The sequence below is a fragment of the Centroberyx gerrardi genome, chromosome 18 (genome assembly GCF_048128805.1).
Source record: "Centroberyx gerrardi isolate f3 chromosome 18, fCenGer3.hap1.cur.20231027, whole genome shotgun sequence".
In the NCBI taxonomy this organism is placed as follows: Eukaryota; Metazoa; Chordata; class Actinopteri; order Beryciformes; family Berycidae; genus Centroberyx; species Centroberyx gerrardi.
Window position 1 is genome coordinate 15,201,014 of NC_136014.1, and position 17,203 is coordinate 15,218,216.

Genomic DNA, 17,203 nt, shown 5'->3' on the forward strand with positions numbered 1-17,203 from the left:
AAGACAAATAATCAAAAGGTCTGTTCTTCTCCCTCACAATCATTTTTCAATGTAAAATCCATATTACAATGTAGATGAGTAACACAAAAACACTGGCTTTAGTGCATTGTCCCAATTCCTGCACTTTTGAATGTATATTTTAGTGTAGTGTTGTGTAATATAGTGTGTAGTACTGTGTATTGCTCAGCACGGTCAAGTCTTATAAAACTTATAATAATAATAATGGATGTTTCTGCCTCTGATCTCTTCAATATTTTGAGTTACAGATGGGAGGAGGAATTATTTAGGATCTATCCATGTATATCTCTGTCAAACACACACACACACACACACACACACACACTGTAGTGTAGTGCAGGCACGAGGGGTTGTTCCTGCTGATTGCTGTTAGTTTCATCAGAACTACTTTGGTTGGTCGGTTTCATCAGAACCTCTCCCTTGCGTGTGTGCGTGTGTGTGTGTGTGTGCGTGTGTGCATGTGCGTGTGTGTTGTGTGTGTGCAAGTGTCTGTGTGTGTGTGTCTTATATGAAACCACTATCTGAAAAATCTAAATGAAAGGACGGATAAATAAATAAAAAATACCGTCAACTAAAACCGCTGTTTGATTGACTAACACAAGAGGCGTTTTTTTCATTTTGTCTGTCAAACAGTCAATCAGTCTGTCGGCCGGCAAGTTATTCAGCAAGTCAGACTGTTAGACAACCTGTCAGTGAGTGAAGAAATCTGCCTGTCTATCCATCTTTGTCTGTTAGTTTGTCTCTCTCTGCATGCCTGTCCATCTAAAGGGGCGATACTGGTTTTCAGCAGTGTCTAATTTAAATACTAACATCCAAATAGCAGCTCAGTGCCTTGTGGTGTTTATCAGGGAGCAGATTCATGACAGCAGTGTAGTTTTAATGCTTTCTTTGCATCATGGGATATATAGACAGAGAGCTGGGATGAGTACTGTTTCTTGTGCACATGGCCTCACAGAAGATAGGAACTGTGTGTGTGTGTGTGTGTGTGTCTATGTGTCTGTTTGCGTGTCTGTGTGTGTTTTTCAGTATGTTTATGTGCTTCCAAGTTTTTGAGTGTGTGTGTGTACTATGTGTCCATGCTTGTGAGTACCCTTTTGTTTGTAAGGGCACATATACGTATATGTGTGTGTGTGTATGTGTGTGTGCATGTGTGCGTGTGTTGTGTCCCCCACCCCTCACCCCCCGCTCTGTGCGCCCTACATATAAAGCAGTCCAGCCCAGCACTAACACACCAGCTGCTGTCTGTATCGCTAATTATAGCCTCTGCTGCGCAGGCTCCCAGGGCAAAGCTGGGGGTCAGGTTACTCCGTCCCACAGCTCACTCGCATAGATACACACCCCGTTTAAACTGGGCCTCAAAAACAGGCTCTGACAGGGCTTTAAAAGTCACATCGGGTCTTAGAACGTATAACTTGTAACTTATTTACTGTTTACTTTGACCTCTGTTTGGCAAGGCAGGAAGAAGAAATACTTTTCCACTGAAAGAATGGCTGGCAGATATAGATGATGTTTTTTTTTGTTTTGTTTTTGTTTTTCAATTTGTTTCAGTCTGGGATACAAACTGAATAAATTCTGCCTCTCATCTTTTGAGCAAGTCTTGTTAAAACATACTGGCCTCAACCCTTAGTTTAAGTTAATTCTATTACAGTATTACGTAAAATGCTGTTCAACAAAACAGTGACAAGGTGGAATTGTTGGATACAGCTTCAATATATGAAAAGTTTTTCAAGGAATTTTTCTTAAATATGAGGAATTTTACCCACCTTCCCCGCTATAACTGCTGAACAATTTGTATTATCGACCTATTTTAGCAGCAGAAGTGGCAGCGTGAACCGCCTGACTCTCCTCAACAAGGGTGCAGCGCTCTGAAACTGTTGGACACGATTTCAACAAAAAGGGTAATTTCCTCTCGAAAATTCATAATAATTCACGTCTCTAAAAACCAATTTCAGGACAGTTCCAACAGGACAGCGTAGGCGAGGCCACAGATGGAGCAGCAGGCTTATCAGCAAGGGGAAGTGCTGATGTACTGGCTGTCTCCATCATTATAGCATGATTGATAACTCTAACACCCGACAAGTTCTGTTAGTCTAAGGTCTGCGCTGCCCGACATACAGGGAGAGAGACTTTTACACCTTTACTTCCTTGTTCTCTCCATCCCTCATTCTTTCTCCCCCCCTCTCCACTCCTTCTTCATCCCCTCCCTCCTCCTCTAATGTCCCTCCCTCTCCCTTCCTCTCTTTTCCTCTCTATTTTGGACGCCCAGAGGGGGCAGGGTGACTCTGAATGGGTTCTCTCTCTCTCTCTCTCTCTCTCTCTCTCTCTCTCTCTCTCTCTCTCTCGCATTCAACTTCCTGGGAACTATGAAGCCTCTGAAACTTTGACTGGAGATTTTTCTTGGAAACAAACTGAAACTTATAAGAAGAACTTCAAAATCTACAAAAAGAATAGAAACCACAGAATTGTTCACTGGAGTTCCTTTCATTTTCTTCTGTGGGGAAAGGTTTCATTTTATTTTTAGACCCGGTGTGATCCAGCTTAACACAACTGACGTGTCTTTTGGCTGCTGGATTTGAGTATTGCCTCCATCCTGTTTTCTCACAATCAGCCAGGGCCAAAAGGGATTTAACACGGGAGTTACATGCTTGTTTCTATGGTAACATTGCATTTCCAGAGCCTTTGAGGGACTAAAGGTTATAACTGAAAATTCAGCAAACTCAAAGTCCAAGGTATTGTAAAAATCCATTTCACTCTATAGAACTTTATTGATCTGTTATGGGGACAATGAAATGTTTCTGAATGTTCCTGACTGCTGTGCTACACACCTACTATTTTATTATTATCATTTAACTAAGATATTTACCAAGATTGAACTGCAAATAACGATATACAACACAAATTTATAAGGTGTGGAAAAGAAAGTCTTACAGTATGTTATAGGTTGTTTGTGTCACAAATTAATACAGTGATCTTAAAACTTTGGCTGGGACAACTGTGGTGGTTAAGTGGTGGTGGATTTTTATTATTAACTATGATAATGAGCATTTGTGCTATAATCTATAGTACATGTGAGCTCCTATATGAGCTATGAGCTCCTAATAATATTCCATTATTTCCCCTCTTGGCTTCTGATGATGTGTAACTCAAACCCAAAGCACATAATTACCGTGTTATAAAACTTGGATTAGCCTTTATATGAACCTTTTGTTTATAGATGACATCCATGTTTTGGCTGGTTAATTGGTCCCGTTGTAGACACGCCCACTCACAGATGCTGGCTGTGCAGCAGTTGTAAATCTATGTAGGACACATGAATCTTGGCCACAGATACAAAACTCGTTTTGAGAAAGGTGGCTAGACTGAAGCATCTGTATTTTTGTGCATGTGGGAGGATTTGATTAAACTTCCCTGCCAATTAAACAAATAAATACATAAAAAACACAATATTATACAGGCAAAACATTTCATTATGATCACAAATATCTAGGATGCACTTGATTTATCTTTTACAGCCTCGAACTGGACACAGGAGCATAAAATTTAAGCAGGTCTTAAACTTTGTAATTTTTAAAACATTTTTTTATGCTCGTAAGTTAAAATGCCATCAGGTAATTTGCTGAAATCTAACCAGGGGAAATGATTGGCAGGTAAATCATTGTTTTCCCCATTTATATATACACCTAATAGTTAATAGAATACAGGAAAAGTAGTATTTTCACCCCTGTGTGCTTTTAAATTGATGCCGCCTGATCTCGTACCATCCATCAAATATACAACAGTATGCTTAAGCATTAGCATGCATATTTGGCAGAAAGTTGGTGTACCCCTGACAAGGGGAGATGCGTTTAATGTTGTCAAGAGAGTCACTGTCCTCTTCCGTTCCCCCTCAAATGACTATTAGTAGTCTGCACCCACATCATTCTAATTCTGTGTGCTCCTTTGCTGTGGAGGAAGTAGCGGCAGCAGTTGGTGTCCTTGTGTCGGCACCCATAGCGCTTGATGGTGACAACAGGTGGGTTAGGTCATCTGTTTCTGAATGTAGGACAGACACACACACATATAAAGGAAAAATGGCTTCAGGCAGAGGTTGTGATTCACACTGTGACAGAAGCGATAAGACATGGGCTATATATGAGAACTAAAATTACATGGTTTGGATGGGAATATTGGAGTGAAGGGCAACTGTGAATCCCGTTGTTGTTCCTGCTTAGCCAAGCTGGCAGTCACTGCTTGTTTTTCTATTTTAATGGCTGTAGAGCATTTACTCTCTGTTCCAACCTTCTGTCATTGTAACATTGTGACCGTTTTACCTGCTGTGGATCAATGTGTTGGCCTGACCAGCTGTTGTCAGGGCTTCGCTGGATCAATGGTCAGCTTTTTATATCAAATACACACACACACACACACACACACACACACACACACACACACATACACACAGACACATAAACACACATGCACACACATAAGCACACAGGCACTCACAGCTCCACTGCTGAAATGACACACAGGCCACTTGTTGTCATGGCTCTGCTAGATCAATGGCCAGCTTTCTTAAATCACACACACACACACACATGCACGCATAAGGACATGTGAGCAGAGTCATGTTGGATCGATTGTGAAGTTTGTTATATTGCAACACAGAAAGGTCAGCCTGAGACCAGCTACGGAATCAAAACATAGATAGATAGATAGATAGATAGATAGATAGATAGATAGATAGATAAAATCATTGAAATCAATTCTAAAACTGACAGGCAAGCAATGCAAACAGGTGTAATGTGGCTCTTTCTTTTTGTTCTGGTCAAAAACCTTGCTGGAGCATTTTCCTTAGTCAGAGACCGAACTGGCTTTTTGGACAATTGCTCAAGGTTTAAACTTGGACCAAAAGCGATGCCTCAATGCTTAGATACAGCCTGGACATTATCTGTTGAAGGACCAACAGACTGCTGAGTTTGAAATGCATTCAGGGCCAATAACAAGAACCTGAGTTTTGTCCAAGTTTAACTGCAGAAAGTTCAAAGATATCCAGTCCTCACCGTCAGCTAAACAGGGTTGTAATTACTTAATCGATTTTACTCACAGATACAGTTCAGTATCATCAGCGTAGCAGTAGAAGACAATGCCATGTCAGCGGATATGGTTGCCAAGTGGTAGCATATATATTGAAAATAACATTTGGCCTAGAATTGAGCCTTGAGGTACACTCAAGCGGCCAAAACCACGGGTGAATTTTGAAGCCAATACAGAAGTGGTGGCAGGTGGCAATTCCTCTACCATCCACTAGGGGCTGGCTCCAAAAAGACTCCAAACCCGGCCCAACTACATGCAAGTCAATGGGACCACAACCAAACTTCTCGCTAAAAATATGAAGTCAATAGAATGTCATGATCAGCGGTGTCAAATGCTGCACTAAGACCAAGCAGCACCAGCATAGAGCAGTTATCTACATCTGCATACATTAGGGCATCATTAATAACTTTGAGAAGGGTGTACTCCTTACAAAACAGTTAGTCCTATTTTAAATCAAATCTCTGCGACAGCATAACTATCACTTTTAATTTAGAGCAAAATTGTGGGAACAACAGGCAGAGAAATAGAAGAAAAAACAAATAATTTCAATCATCCGTGACAGCATGCCACATAATGCACAAAAACAACCTAACACAGGCACATAATCATGTTAGATATTGAGAGAAGTAATTTATCTTGTAGAATTGACTTTTTAAAGTGAGCCGGAATTTAATCTCCTCTCATCTCCTTGTGTAATCTCTCTCTCCTTCTCTCTCTCACTTGCTTTCATCTCCTCTCCTCTCCTCTCTCTCTCTCTCTCTGGACCCCCCTCTCCCCCATTCCTCTCTTCTCCTCTCTTCTCTTTCCAACTCGACAACTGTGCAGCCCCGTTCTTGGACACCCCTGCCAGTTTCGGGGTCCTCACATATTCAGTGACATAATCACATTATGATGCACAACACACAAAAACACTAATAGACACAAGTATGCAGCAGGATTCCCCAACACACTGAAGTGCATGTGTTTACGCTCACTCATCGCTTTGACTAAACGTGATCCATTGATGGTGTAATGGTGGGAGTGCAGTTGTCAGTATCGTGCTCCACACACACTTACAGCACCGTGCAATGTAACACTGTATCGTACTTATATGTGGTGCCAAAGGCCTTAAGGCAAAGTGAAGCTCAAGCAAGCAGACTTCTCGCCCCCACCACAGTCCCAGGAGGGGTTTCTTGTTTGTTTGTTTGTTTGTTGTAGTTTGGATTTTTGGCATAGAGATTTTTTTTTTTAAAGGCTGGTTCCAAGTGTTTCCACATGTCCCACATGGTACTGAAGTCTACCACTAGACCTGGGAAACCTGTTGCTGCAAAACATTGCACTGAAACTCAACAGAAAAATTGCACCCCAGATTTTCTTGTTGATCATACTTTTCTAAAGCAGGAACAAATTGCATGGCCAACTAATTTCTCTGGTAGATTTTTGTACAGATTGAATGGTGACGTCAGCAACTTTCTGTTCCAGCAAAAAAACACATATTATTCGATGTTTGAACATTAGGTCCTAGAAAATGTTGAAGTCAAAATTATAAGGGCATGTTGCCAAAAAACAAAGCTGATACCATGTACATCTTATCACACATATTCCAAAAACTGCAAGCACGCTGCTAAAAAAATGCTTACCAAGTGATTTTATCAACACTTACTAAAACTTGCTTGCTTAACTTGCTTCAAGTTATTTTGTGATAATTTTACTGGTTTCAAGAAATTCTGTTTTTAAAATTTTCATGATGAAACCTTTATCTAGCCTTGCAATTTTGTTTTCCGTACAGTCTTGTATAATTTCATTTTATTTTGAAAGTATAAAATTGTCCTCAGAGTGATGTCAACCAAATATTGAGTCTTCTACACTCTTCCTCCAAATGTCTTTCTCTCTCTCTCTTTCTTGCTTTCCTTCCCATCTTCCCCTCTTTTCACATTATGTTTCTCTCTATTCTCCTCTCCTCCTCCTCCTTCTCTCTCCACCTTCCTCCTCCTACCTGTTCTTTCTTCTCCCTCCTCCCTCTCTTTCTCCCCATCTTCTCTCCCCCTCTGCTTCATAGCTCTCTCTACCAATGAGCAGTCAGACCAGCGGCGGGGAGGCGGTCCCTCCATCTCCACGGCCCAATCAGAGGACTCTATTGGATGACATCATACTGACCTTTAGTTCGCCGATGGCCTGGCTGCTGGTTGTGGCTCTGGTCATCACATGGTCGGGGGTGGCCATCGTTCTCTTTGATCTGCTCGACTATAAGACTCTAGCAGGTAACAAACAATCGTAGAATCAATGTTTTTATTGTCATTTTGTTATAGATTATTTTTTGAAATGTAAGTCATGTTATTAAATAAAGCAGGTTCATTATTTTACTCATTCTACAATGATTATAATTCTCTCATAATGTGATTATAATGTGTTTGTGATGCCTCATAATACCTTATGAACAACACTTCAAATCAAGTGTTACCCATTTTTCACATTTCATTCAGACATCCGTCATCTAAGCATTTTTCGACACCCTGCCAGACATTTTTGAAGCAGACTTCAAAAGTGGGCGTGCTCTTACAAAGGCCGTCGTTTTCAACACATCCATGTGTCAAGTTAAGGAACACACCCCGTCTCATGTCGCTTTTCAACACATGTTAATAGCAGCATATGTTGTGTCAACATTTTTCTTGCTTTAACATTTGTTGTGTTTAAAGTAACACTGGGTGTGTTGTCCCTTACTAGACAGACAGATGTACTGAAAATGAAACTCCCTTTTTAAGAGTGGAGACCATGCATTTCCTCAAACAGTTACATTTTCACCTAGCCTCTAACATTAGTCCTCCAGCTGAAGGCTTATGTACCAGTGTAGTACTGCAGCTGTGTACATATGCACTGAGGTCGATCCACTCCTGTTCACTTTAACTTCAATCCCACATCCATAGACACAAATGTACTTTCCACTCATAGAATGAGAATGGATAGAAAGGGCACTTCCTGGTGTGTAATGGTAAACTTATAGTGCATTTAATAGAATATGCATAGAATATTAAGTATGTTATTATTAAGTATGTTGCTGTGGAAATTAGCATTGTTTCACGTGTGTGCAGTGAGACTCAGAAGGTTTGGATGTTCAACACAGCTGCCACTGGATTGCTCAGTGAAATTTACATCTGATCTGGAAACATCAGCTTTCTCAATCTCATGTACCAAACCAATGTTAATTTCAATGGCAACATTATCAAACATTGAATGGCTTACTGTTGTGTGACAAGATGGTAGGTTGTAGTTTAACGTCACGATTTGAAGCATTTAGTGTGCTACGGTGCATAATGCTAATTCTTTTGATATGATGCTAATCTAGCTTTGATTATCCAATAAACATGCATACATAAACATTCATAAACATGATCCTAAAGCATTAGCATGCACCATAGTGAACTAAATAAATACCTGATGCACAAAGGTGAAACTGCAATCTTCTGGCCACACAACTGGAAATCGATCAAAGAGATTATTTGCCACAAAGCTGCTGTATTCCAGTATTTCATGTTGATTTGAATGGTAACGACCTTTCTATCAATTCTAGTTCCTTTTATCTACTCCTGTTCACACCCACCACCACCACCACCACCATAAATCACCTTAAATTTGGTCTATCCTACAGTGAGAGGATAGGCGAACTTCACACATCCACACACTCATCTCTAACTCCTTTCCTCCCTCCTTCTCTCACTCCCATCCCTCCACCACCCATCCTCTTCTCCTTCACCCCACTCCTTCACCCTCACGCTGCCCATCACCTCGTTTTCATCCCGACGCCATCCCATCCAAAGAGTACACGTCATACTGTGACGACCCCGTGTGTTTATCTCCTGGTAAAAACAACAACAACAACAACAAAAACACCTAACAGTTTTCTGCACTGACTGCACTGCCTGCTTGCGCTGCTGCTTTGCCTGTGCCAGATCTGGGAAAATCAAGATAATCCCTATCCAATATATGTATCCAGTATTTAAAAACATGAGGCAAGTATTTGACCTATAAGCCATCTTTCCTTCTGTAAGGCACCTTGATTGTTAAATCAATCATTCCTCAAGTGATGCTGATATTTGAAACCATGTTCATACACTAGGCCTAGAGTGTAATCTTGGACAGGTCTGGCCCATGCCTGTGTACTAACATCAGTCCCAAACAGAGCCTATATTTATCAAGCCTCTCAGCTACAATCTCAACCCCAACACTTATGTACTTGACAACACAATATGAGTGTTGGCATTACCAAATGTGGAACTTCCAGTGTGTCTCTCCGGTTAGTTGCCCAGTGGCTTTGATTTTCTCTGGACCCTGTATTAGACCTCTATATATAAGTGACTGCATGATCCATAAAAATAGCCATCCAGGTACTTGTGGGGTAAAGATATCTCACTAGTAATGATACCAGTCTCTCTTTATGGCTATTGGCATTACAAAGTTAATAATTTGATGGCCAATTTTACTTACTGTTGACAGCAGAGACAGACAAATATGTTAAAGTTGATGTGACTAAGAAAACTGAAATATAGAAAATAGGATACAGAATCTCTGAATGAGGTTGATATCTTCTATGGCCCCTGTTTCACACTGCACGGTTATCAATATAATCGCAGATCTTTGCCTATATAGGGCTAAGGATATTCCTGGGCTAAGGAAATGCGCATCGAAAAGCAACTGTCTTCTGTAAAATGTAGTTATCCTCTGTTTTCTGAGGCGAATATTTGCAAGCTGACAATGACGAAATGCTGTGCTGCATTTTTAATCACAAGGCTTTTCTCCCACCATGACATTTCAATAAAGGCCAGTGTGTGTAAATGAAACAGCAAGGAGACATTTTGGGACAATAAAGATGAAATGCAATTCTCCCTGATGCAAAAAGTCCAGAGAGACAGGGAGAGAGAGAGAGAGAGAGAGAGAGAGAGAGAGGTGGGGGGAGGGAGAGACAGACAGACAGACAGATAGAAAGAGAGGGAAGGGACAGAGATACAGGGACAGAGAGAGAAAGCGAGAGAGAGCTAGACAGAGAGAGAGAGTGGAGGAGAGAGACAGAGGCAGTCGAGAGGAAGACAGGAAAATAAGAGAGAAATAAGAAAATCATAGGTACTGTCTGCAGTGAGAGCTTAATCAGTCACCTTATCACCCCTCGTTCTTTCTTTCCCCGAGAGGGACAGAGGCAGAAGCACAAATAGGGATATTCTTATTGTATTTCGACACTCTTTAAAGGGAAAACTGCTCAATTTAGATTTAGAGAAGTGGAAAATGTGACCGGCAGAGCATCCAGGGTGTTTTGGGAGGATAAGAGTTCATTTTCTGGTTCAGAAGTGATGAGTCTAGTCAGAGTTTTCTGGTCTCTGGTTATTGGAGAGTTGTTCATATTAACAAATATTATTATTATCATTATGGAACAAATTCTTATTTTAAGTGGTATATTAGGCTTGGAATGTGTCCGTTTGGGACACTAAAAAAGAAAGAAAGAAAGAAAGAAAGAAAGAAAAAGAAAAAGAAAGCTTTGTTGTTTGTTGAGGTTTGGTATCATTTAGTATGTCTTATCCAACTCTTTGCCAGCTATTTTTTTTTTCTTTTGAGATGTTTTGTGGAGCCCCTTGGGGTTTCGTTATCCCAGCTGCACAATTTGTATTTTTTCATCTCTCTTCTTTGTGTTTTATCGTTCTGATGTGCCACCAAAACTACACTAAACCCAAGAAACAGACAAAGACAAAGAGGTAGAGAAAAGGAGAGAAAAAAACAGACAGGGGATGAAAACATGAAAGTTGGACTGAGACAGAGAGAATAGATTGAAAGAAAGAGAGAAGAAGATTGACATGGAATGAATAGCTAAGAGAGAGAGAGAGAGAGAGAGAGAGAGAGAGAGAGAGAGAGAAAATGCTACCATTCTATTCCTGGTGTCGGTGACACTGTCTGGAGTGCCAATCAAATAAATGTCAGTGCATTAATCAGTTGTTTATGAGGATCTATTATAAAACTCCTTCACACTGGGCCACAAACAGGCAGACACACAAAGAGGAAAATTCAAATAAAGAGAAAATAGAGTAATTTCCATCCAGAAAGCATAAACAAACAATGCTTTTAGGAATTTAGAGGCCTCAATTATCATAATACACACACAGTGTAACTAAGAATTTGTTAATTATGTCTCTCTGAGACGCACATACATCTGCACATCATCATCATAATTATATTATCCTGAATTTTGTTTAGCTATTTCATGAAAACTAAACCATGTATTCCAGTTTCACCTGATTCTTACTGTGCTTTAACACTGCAAGCAATCTGAGAAAACAGTCGCTGGGAGCATTTTCTGTGACCTGAGAAACATGCATTGATGTTGACCATGGTTACCTTATTATCTTATGTGTTGATGCAGCAGAGTTGGCTGCAGTGTGGGCAGCACTGCCCATCAGCAGCCAGTCACACACTGCTGCTGCTGTATTTACTGCCTATATAATGCATCAAGGAAGGCCGAGAGGTTGTGATAAACAGGCAGATTTTGAAGCAAATGAAAAAAAAATTGTTTGAGATTCACTGAGATTAACAGCTGGGACAAAACCACTGTGAATAGCATGGTGGGGTCAATGTAGAAAAGTACTATACTCAAGTAGAAGTGTTGTTACTGATATTTTACTGAAGTATAAGTAAAAGTACTGGTCTAAAAATCTACTTAAGTAAAAGTAAAAATGTTAGATGTGATCTTTCCCATGCAATTCTAAAAGGACGAGAGGACAGAGCTTGGAAAATTTGGAAATTGCAAAATAAGGTGCACAAAGAAAGTAAAGCCAGGTTACTTTTCTTTTCTTTGCTGACTGGCTGTTCACTGAAAATGGCTCCACAATTTGTCAGTTTACTATCGCCCAGTTCCTGTTGCTTATGGAGAGCCACAAAATCTGTACTCTGTAATTAATGTGATTTAAAATGTAGTGTAATAAAAAGCAGGAGCACCATCCTTGCTTTGCGGCATATTTGCCTCTAGCTGCAGCGCTCAAAATGCCTCCTGTGTATCATTCGGCACAAAATTGACATTTTCCAGCATGTTTACCTGCTATGACTTCGTTAACCATTGAACCCTGACATCACCTGTCCCCTGCAGTGTGTATTCACCACCTACATTCAGGCTTAAATGTAAACAGCCGAGTACCATTTTCACACTACTGGAAGGAAACCAAAAAGTTAGTGACATCTCTAATGATTACTGGGACAGGCAATGTCAGTGGCTGACATTTTAGATACTTCTATGAGGATTTAAATGCTGTTTTCATACCCGAAACGGTGAAATGCTGCTTGAAAGCGGGTGCTGCTGTGTTATCGCTACATCCAGCTGTTTGTTGCTCTGTCCTCTTCATCCAGCATGTCTGCTGCATCATGTCGAGTAGAGATAAGTCCTAACATGTGCTGTGTGATGAAAAGTGTCTGCTGTGTGTGTGTGTGTGTGTGATGATTTTTCAACTTGTTAATCGCATTATAGTCATGCAAAGTGGTTCCACATTGTAATAAATGCTGTATGTGACTGTGAATGATTGAAAAGGTGCAACTACTTATCATTGGTCTATGGCTTTGTCTCTCTCTGCCTTTTTTCTCCCTTTATGTGTCTCTTTTTTCCCTTTGGTTGCCTCTCTCTTCTTTTCTGTTTGTCCTTGTCTCTCTCTCTCTCCTCTTGTTGCTTCTCTCTCACCCTCTCTCTCTCTCCATCCTGTATAATGCGGTGTCTGTTAATGCGATGTTCATGTGTCTCTCTCCTCCCGTCAGGTCTCCCCCCTCCTCCTGCCATCGCTAAGAGGGCTATGAGGGCTAGAGGCAAGCAGAACCTTCTAAATACTCAAACATATCCTATGTATCCCCTATAATCAAACCAATAGGTTTGCTGTCTCTGGCTCCATGCTAAGAACCCTGTGACCGAGCTGAGACTTAAACATGTGACGAGCCACAGCATTGTGTCAGAATGCTAACAGTGTTTGTTTTCACTTGTGCCTATTTGCATTCCCTTATTAGTGGGATTCAAAATAGTACATAATAATCTGGCCTTGCAAATATTATAAGCCCTAAATACTCCACTATAACCTTCTCTACTTTGCTTTGCTCTACTTTATTCTGTTCTGTTCTGTTCCACTCCAGTGTATTGCGCTGTACTCTGTTGTTGTCTATTCTATTCTATTCTATTCTATTCTATTCTGGTTGACTGTGCTCTACCCTATTGTTCTTGATTCTATTCTCTTCTATTTTGTTCTATTCTATTCTATTCTACTTTATTCCATTCTATTCTATTGTATTCTTCCACTTGACTGTATTATGCTCTACACTATAGGTTCTTGATTCTATTCTATTCTATTCTATTCTATTCTATTCTGCTCAACTGTATTGTGCTATACACTATTGTTCTTGATTCTGTTCTATTCTATTCTATTCTGTTCTATTCTATTCTATGCTATTATATTCTATGCTATTCTATTCTATTCTATTCCACTTGACTGTATCGTACTCAACACTATTGTTCTTGATTCTATTCTATTCTATTCAACTCCACTCTAATATAAAATAGATACTGCATATACAGTATATGCTGTACTGATCATTACACACAAGGATCTGCAATCAAACCACAAGAAAACACAGAGTTTCAGTGACTGACAGACAGAGACAGGAACACAAAGAGAGCGACTTCACCTCCCCCTCCCTGCTTCTCATCCAGCCTATCCCATAACTTCCTCAGGTGGTGTTCGCCCAATAAAGTCAAGCCCTGCTGCAGCCCCCGGTGAGGTCACAGCCCAGGAGAGCACCGATTGGTTGGAGCTGTTGTGGACGTTTGCGGCCGGTTTGGTAGCTCCTGATGAGGAGGAGGAAGGTATTCACCAGCTAACTGAAACCTTCACATGTAAGAAAACATCACCTCATACTAATTAACATAATAATGAGGGTGGCGATGATGAAGGTGAAGTCATTTTCAAAAGATCTCTTGTTCTAGTTTGGGGACAACATTTGCATTACTGTAACGATGCTAAAAGTAAATCAATATGTGTGTTGTCCCAAACTCTACTCATGTATGTGCTGAAAATTAGACATCGTTTTTCACTGCCAATGATCATCATGATAATGCGGACAATGAGGATAATAATAACGATAATGATGAAGACTTCACATGCAAGAACGAAATCATATTCACTGACTAACAGAGTTATGATGAAGATGGTGTGGATGATGATGGTGCTGGCTGTGAGTTTGATGATGATGATTATGATGATGATGATGATGATGATGATGATGATGATGATGTTGACAACGACGATAAAGAGGATGATTGTGAGGATTAAACTCTCCTTCACCATCTTCTTCTTCTATCCCAATTTTGACTATGTTGTGCTAACACACTGAACCTTCATACCATGGCAAACCCTTATTTCACCATTAACATTCACTGTGTGATGATGATGATGAAGATGGTGGTGGTGATGATGATGTTGATGATGATGATGGTCAAGTCAAGTAATCAAAATTCAAGCAAAAAGATCAAAATAAGCAGTCAAGTTGGTTGACACCCCTCTTGTTAGCACAAATTCTGAAATGCAGTCCTTGCCTGTTGAATTGAAGGAATATATTAGTAAAAAGAAACGGAAAAAAAACACCCCCTTTTCTCAGTCAGAACCAATCATCCATTGAAAATGTTGTCAATTAACTATGACCAAAACTTGAACTTTACCATACTTCCAAGGCACTTAGCAGATGCTGCTGTGTAACTTAGAATACAGTGAGTGTAGCAGTAAGATATATAAGTCAAAGTTCATGTATCATGAATATAACAAGCAGCCAGTATACAACATACAGAGTGAAAGGCCAAAATAACAGCACCAAGACAGAAGAATGAGCAAAAAGCATTCCTGTAACCTTGGAATATTCAACTAAGCATCAACAAAGCAGATAGTCTAATAATTAAGAAGTGCTAGGAATGGAAATGCGGGCCAAGCAGTTCCTTTTTTCCTACAAATAAAGAGCCATGTCATTGTGGGAAATTAGAACAATAAGGGTTTTTTGGAGGAACTCAAAATTGCTGCCACAAAATGGCACAAGATGGGAGCTGTGAAAGCAAAGGATTGATGAACTACAGTGTTTCTCTGGTATGAAAAGCATCATTTTCTCTTCTGTCTTTCAGCCTTCCACTCTGAGGAGCTCTGAAAAGGAGGAGAGAAGAGAGAAAATAAGAAAGTACATGGAGGAAGAGTTGGAGAGAGGTGTAGAGAAGAGGAGGAGGAGGAAGGTGTCTGTCTGACAAAAGTGGAAGAGAAGCTGTGGAGAGAGAAAGAAGGGGGAGGATGTAAATCTCAGCGCTGTTTCTTTCTGTCTGTCTGTCACTGGATTTTGACAAATAAAAACTGCCAATATGAATCCTTAGCCTCTGTTTCTGTTCTGTGTGTAACTGGGCCATTATTACAATCTGAGTGAAAACATTGAAAAGGGTTTAATGGCAGGATATTATTGTGTTTTCTGGATTTGATTGAGTAGATTCTGGAAAAAATACTAACAATAGATGCAGCATACTAAAATAATAATAGAGTAAAAAATGGCCCCAATAGTGTCAATCTTGTAAAGCAACAATGTGACAGCACATGTCAGCACGTTTGGGCTTCAACATGGTCAGAATGCAGCATGTCGAAACTGTCTGAATTGTAGCATCTTTATATTTCTCACAAGCTGCATACTACAATACACAGAACTTAGGGAAAGTACTATTCAAAATGTGTATGCAGTTTTCAGACAAAGCTATGTATAATTTTTCGCATACTGCATGCTACAATATAACAGTTTGCATAGATTGTACTAACTGAAGGGCTGTGCATGTATTAAACAGAATTTCCACACCCCACTTGACCCACCAATCATACAAACACACAAACACTCTCTCTCTCTCTCTCTCTCACACACACACACACACACACACACACATGCATGATTTGACCCACATAATATTCAAGTACCCCCATCCACTCATGAGGGCCTTTCGTGGCATAGAGAGCTTACACACAGTGGTAGCCAATGTGGACCTCATTACTCAATAAAATAACACATTACTCACTTGAAGGGGAACAAGTCACCTTCCACTTCTCTTCCCCCTCTCTCCATCTCTTTCTTTCTCTATCTATCTATTAATCTCCACTGCAGGTGGTGTGAGTTGGAGATGACCAATGACTAAGGAGCCCCCACAGTCAGCATCAACTGAGTTACGAGACGACAGTAACAATCCACCGGGCTGGGAGAACACCTGTGTGAGGAGGGGGCAGACATGGAGGAGATAAGGAGTGACTCGCCTGCAGCGTGTCCCTGGAGTCTTAGACTGGACGACGCCAACGGAGAGCCTGGGCATTTGAAGTATAGATGATGGCGGCAGGCAGAGAGAGGCACCAAACTGCAAGTTCATAATTCTTCTGGAGATAAGGAGGACAGTATAACCCACAGTTGAAAGAAAACAGGACTAAGCAAAGGAGGTGTGAAGATAAGAAGAATGGACTGTAAGCCTGAGCATGAGAGCAGCAGCTACGAGATACAGGGACACCTCATATAACCTTATAGCACTTCAGCATGCAACCAGAGCACTGCATAATGAGTATTAGAGGTATTATGGACGGGAGGGGATTGCATGCTGAGACATTAACTATGCCTGTTGGAATATTAGCCATCTCTGACCTGTTGTTTCACCTCCAAATGTGGCGGTTGCATCCTCTTTTACCTTCAAAATTTGGGATTACTCAACTACCTCTCCTGTGCGATTCTGTGTGAATTAGTGCAGACAAAAGCAAGAATTTATGTATCAAAATTTCCAATGAGTTTTACACACATCCACATACTTTTGCACACTGTTTTTATTCTATGTAGCCCATAATTGTTGGCTTCTTTCTGCTTGTCCTTTTAAATCCAACATGAAGGTTTTTGGTGTTGTGATGCTAGCAGGTGCTTCAGGAGACATTGTGCTATTTGTAGTATAAAGCTTTTGGAACTGCACACAGCTTACAACTGACAACAATGTTCTTGTCAACCTTTCGTTTGATAAAATCAAAGTAGAGGGCATACTTCCACCTGCGGAAAGTAAACTTTTCTGCCGTTTTGCAAGCTACTG

The 17,203-nt window shown here is 40.4% G+C and overlaps 1 protein-coding gene across 3 annotated transcripts; it reads left to right on the forward strand.

The window, feature by feature from the left end:
• The first annotated feature begins 2,377 nt into the window (after positions 1 to 2,377).
• On the forward strand, positions 2,378 to 15,448 carry trdn (triadin). 3 transcript variants are annotated; one of them, XM_078290034.1, is made up of 5 exons: positions 2,378 to 2,511; positions 7,133 to 7,334; positions 8,889 to 8,930; positions 13,811 to 13,972; positions 15,245 to 15,448. In XM_078290034.1, the coding sequence occupies exons 2-5, from the start codon at positions 7,145 to 7,147 to the stop codon at positions 15,265 to 15,267; spliced, it is 417 nt and encodes a 138-aa protein (XP_078146160.1). In that variant the 5' UTR covers positions 2,378 to 2,511; positions 7,133 to 7,144; the 3' UTR covers positions 15,268 to 15,448. The 3 variants fall into 3 exon arrangements, with proteins under 3 accessions (XP_078146160.1, XP_078146159.1, XP_078146161.1); XM_078290033.1 differs by having other exon boundaries at positions 2,379 to 2,747; XM_078290035.1 differs by having other exon boundaries at positions 2,379 to 2,747; positions 13,811 to 13,942.
• Positions 15,449 to 17,203: the final 1,755 nt, after the last annotated feature.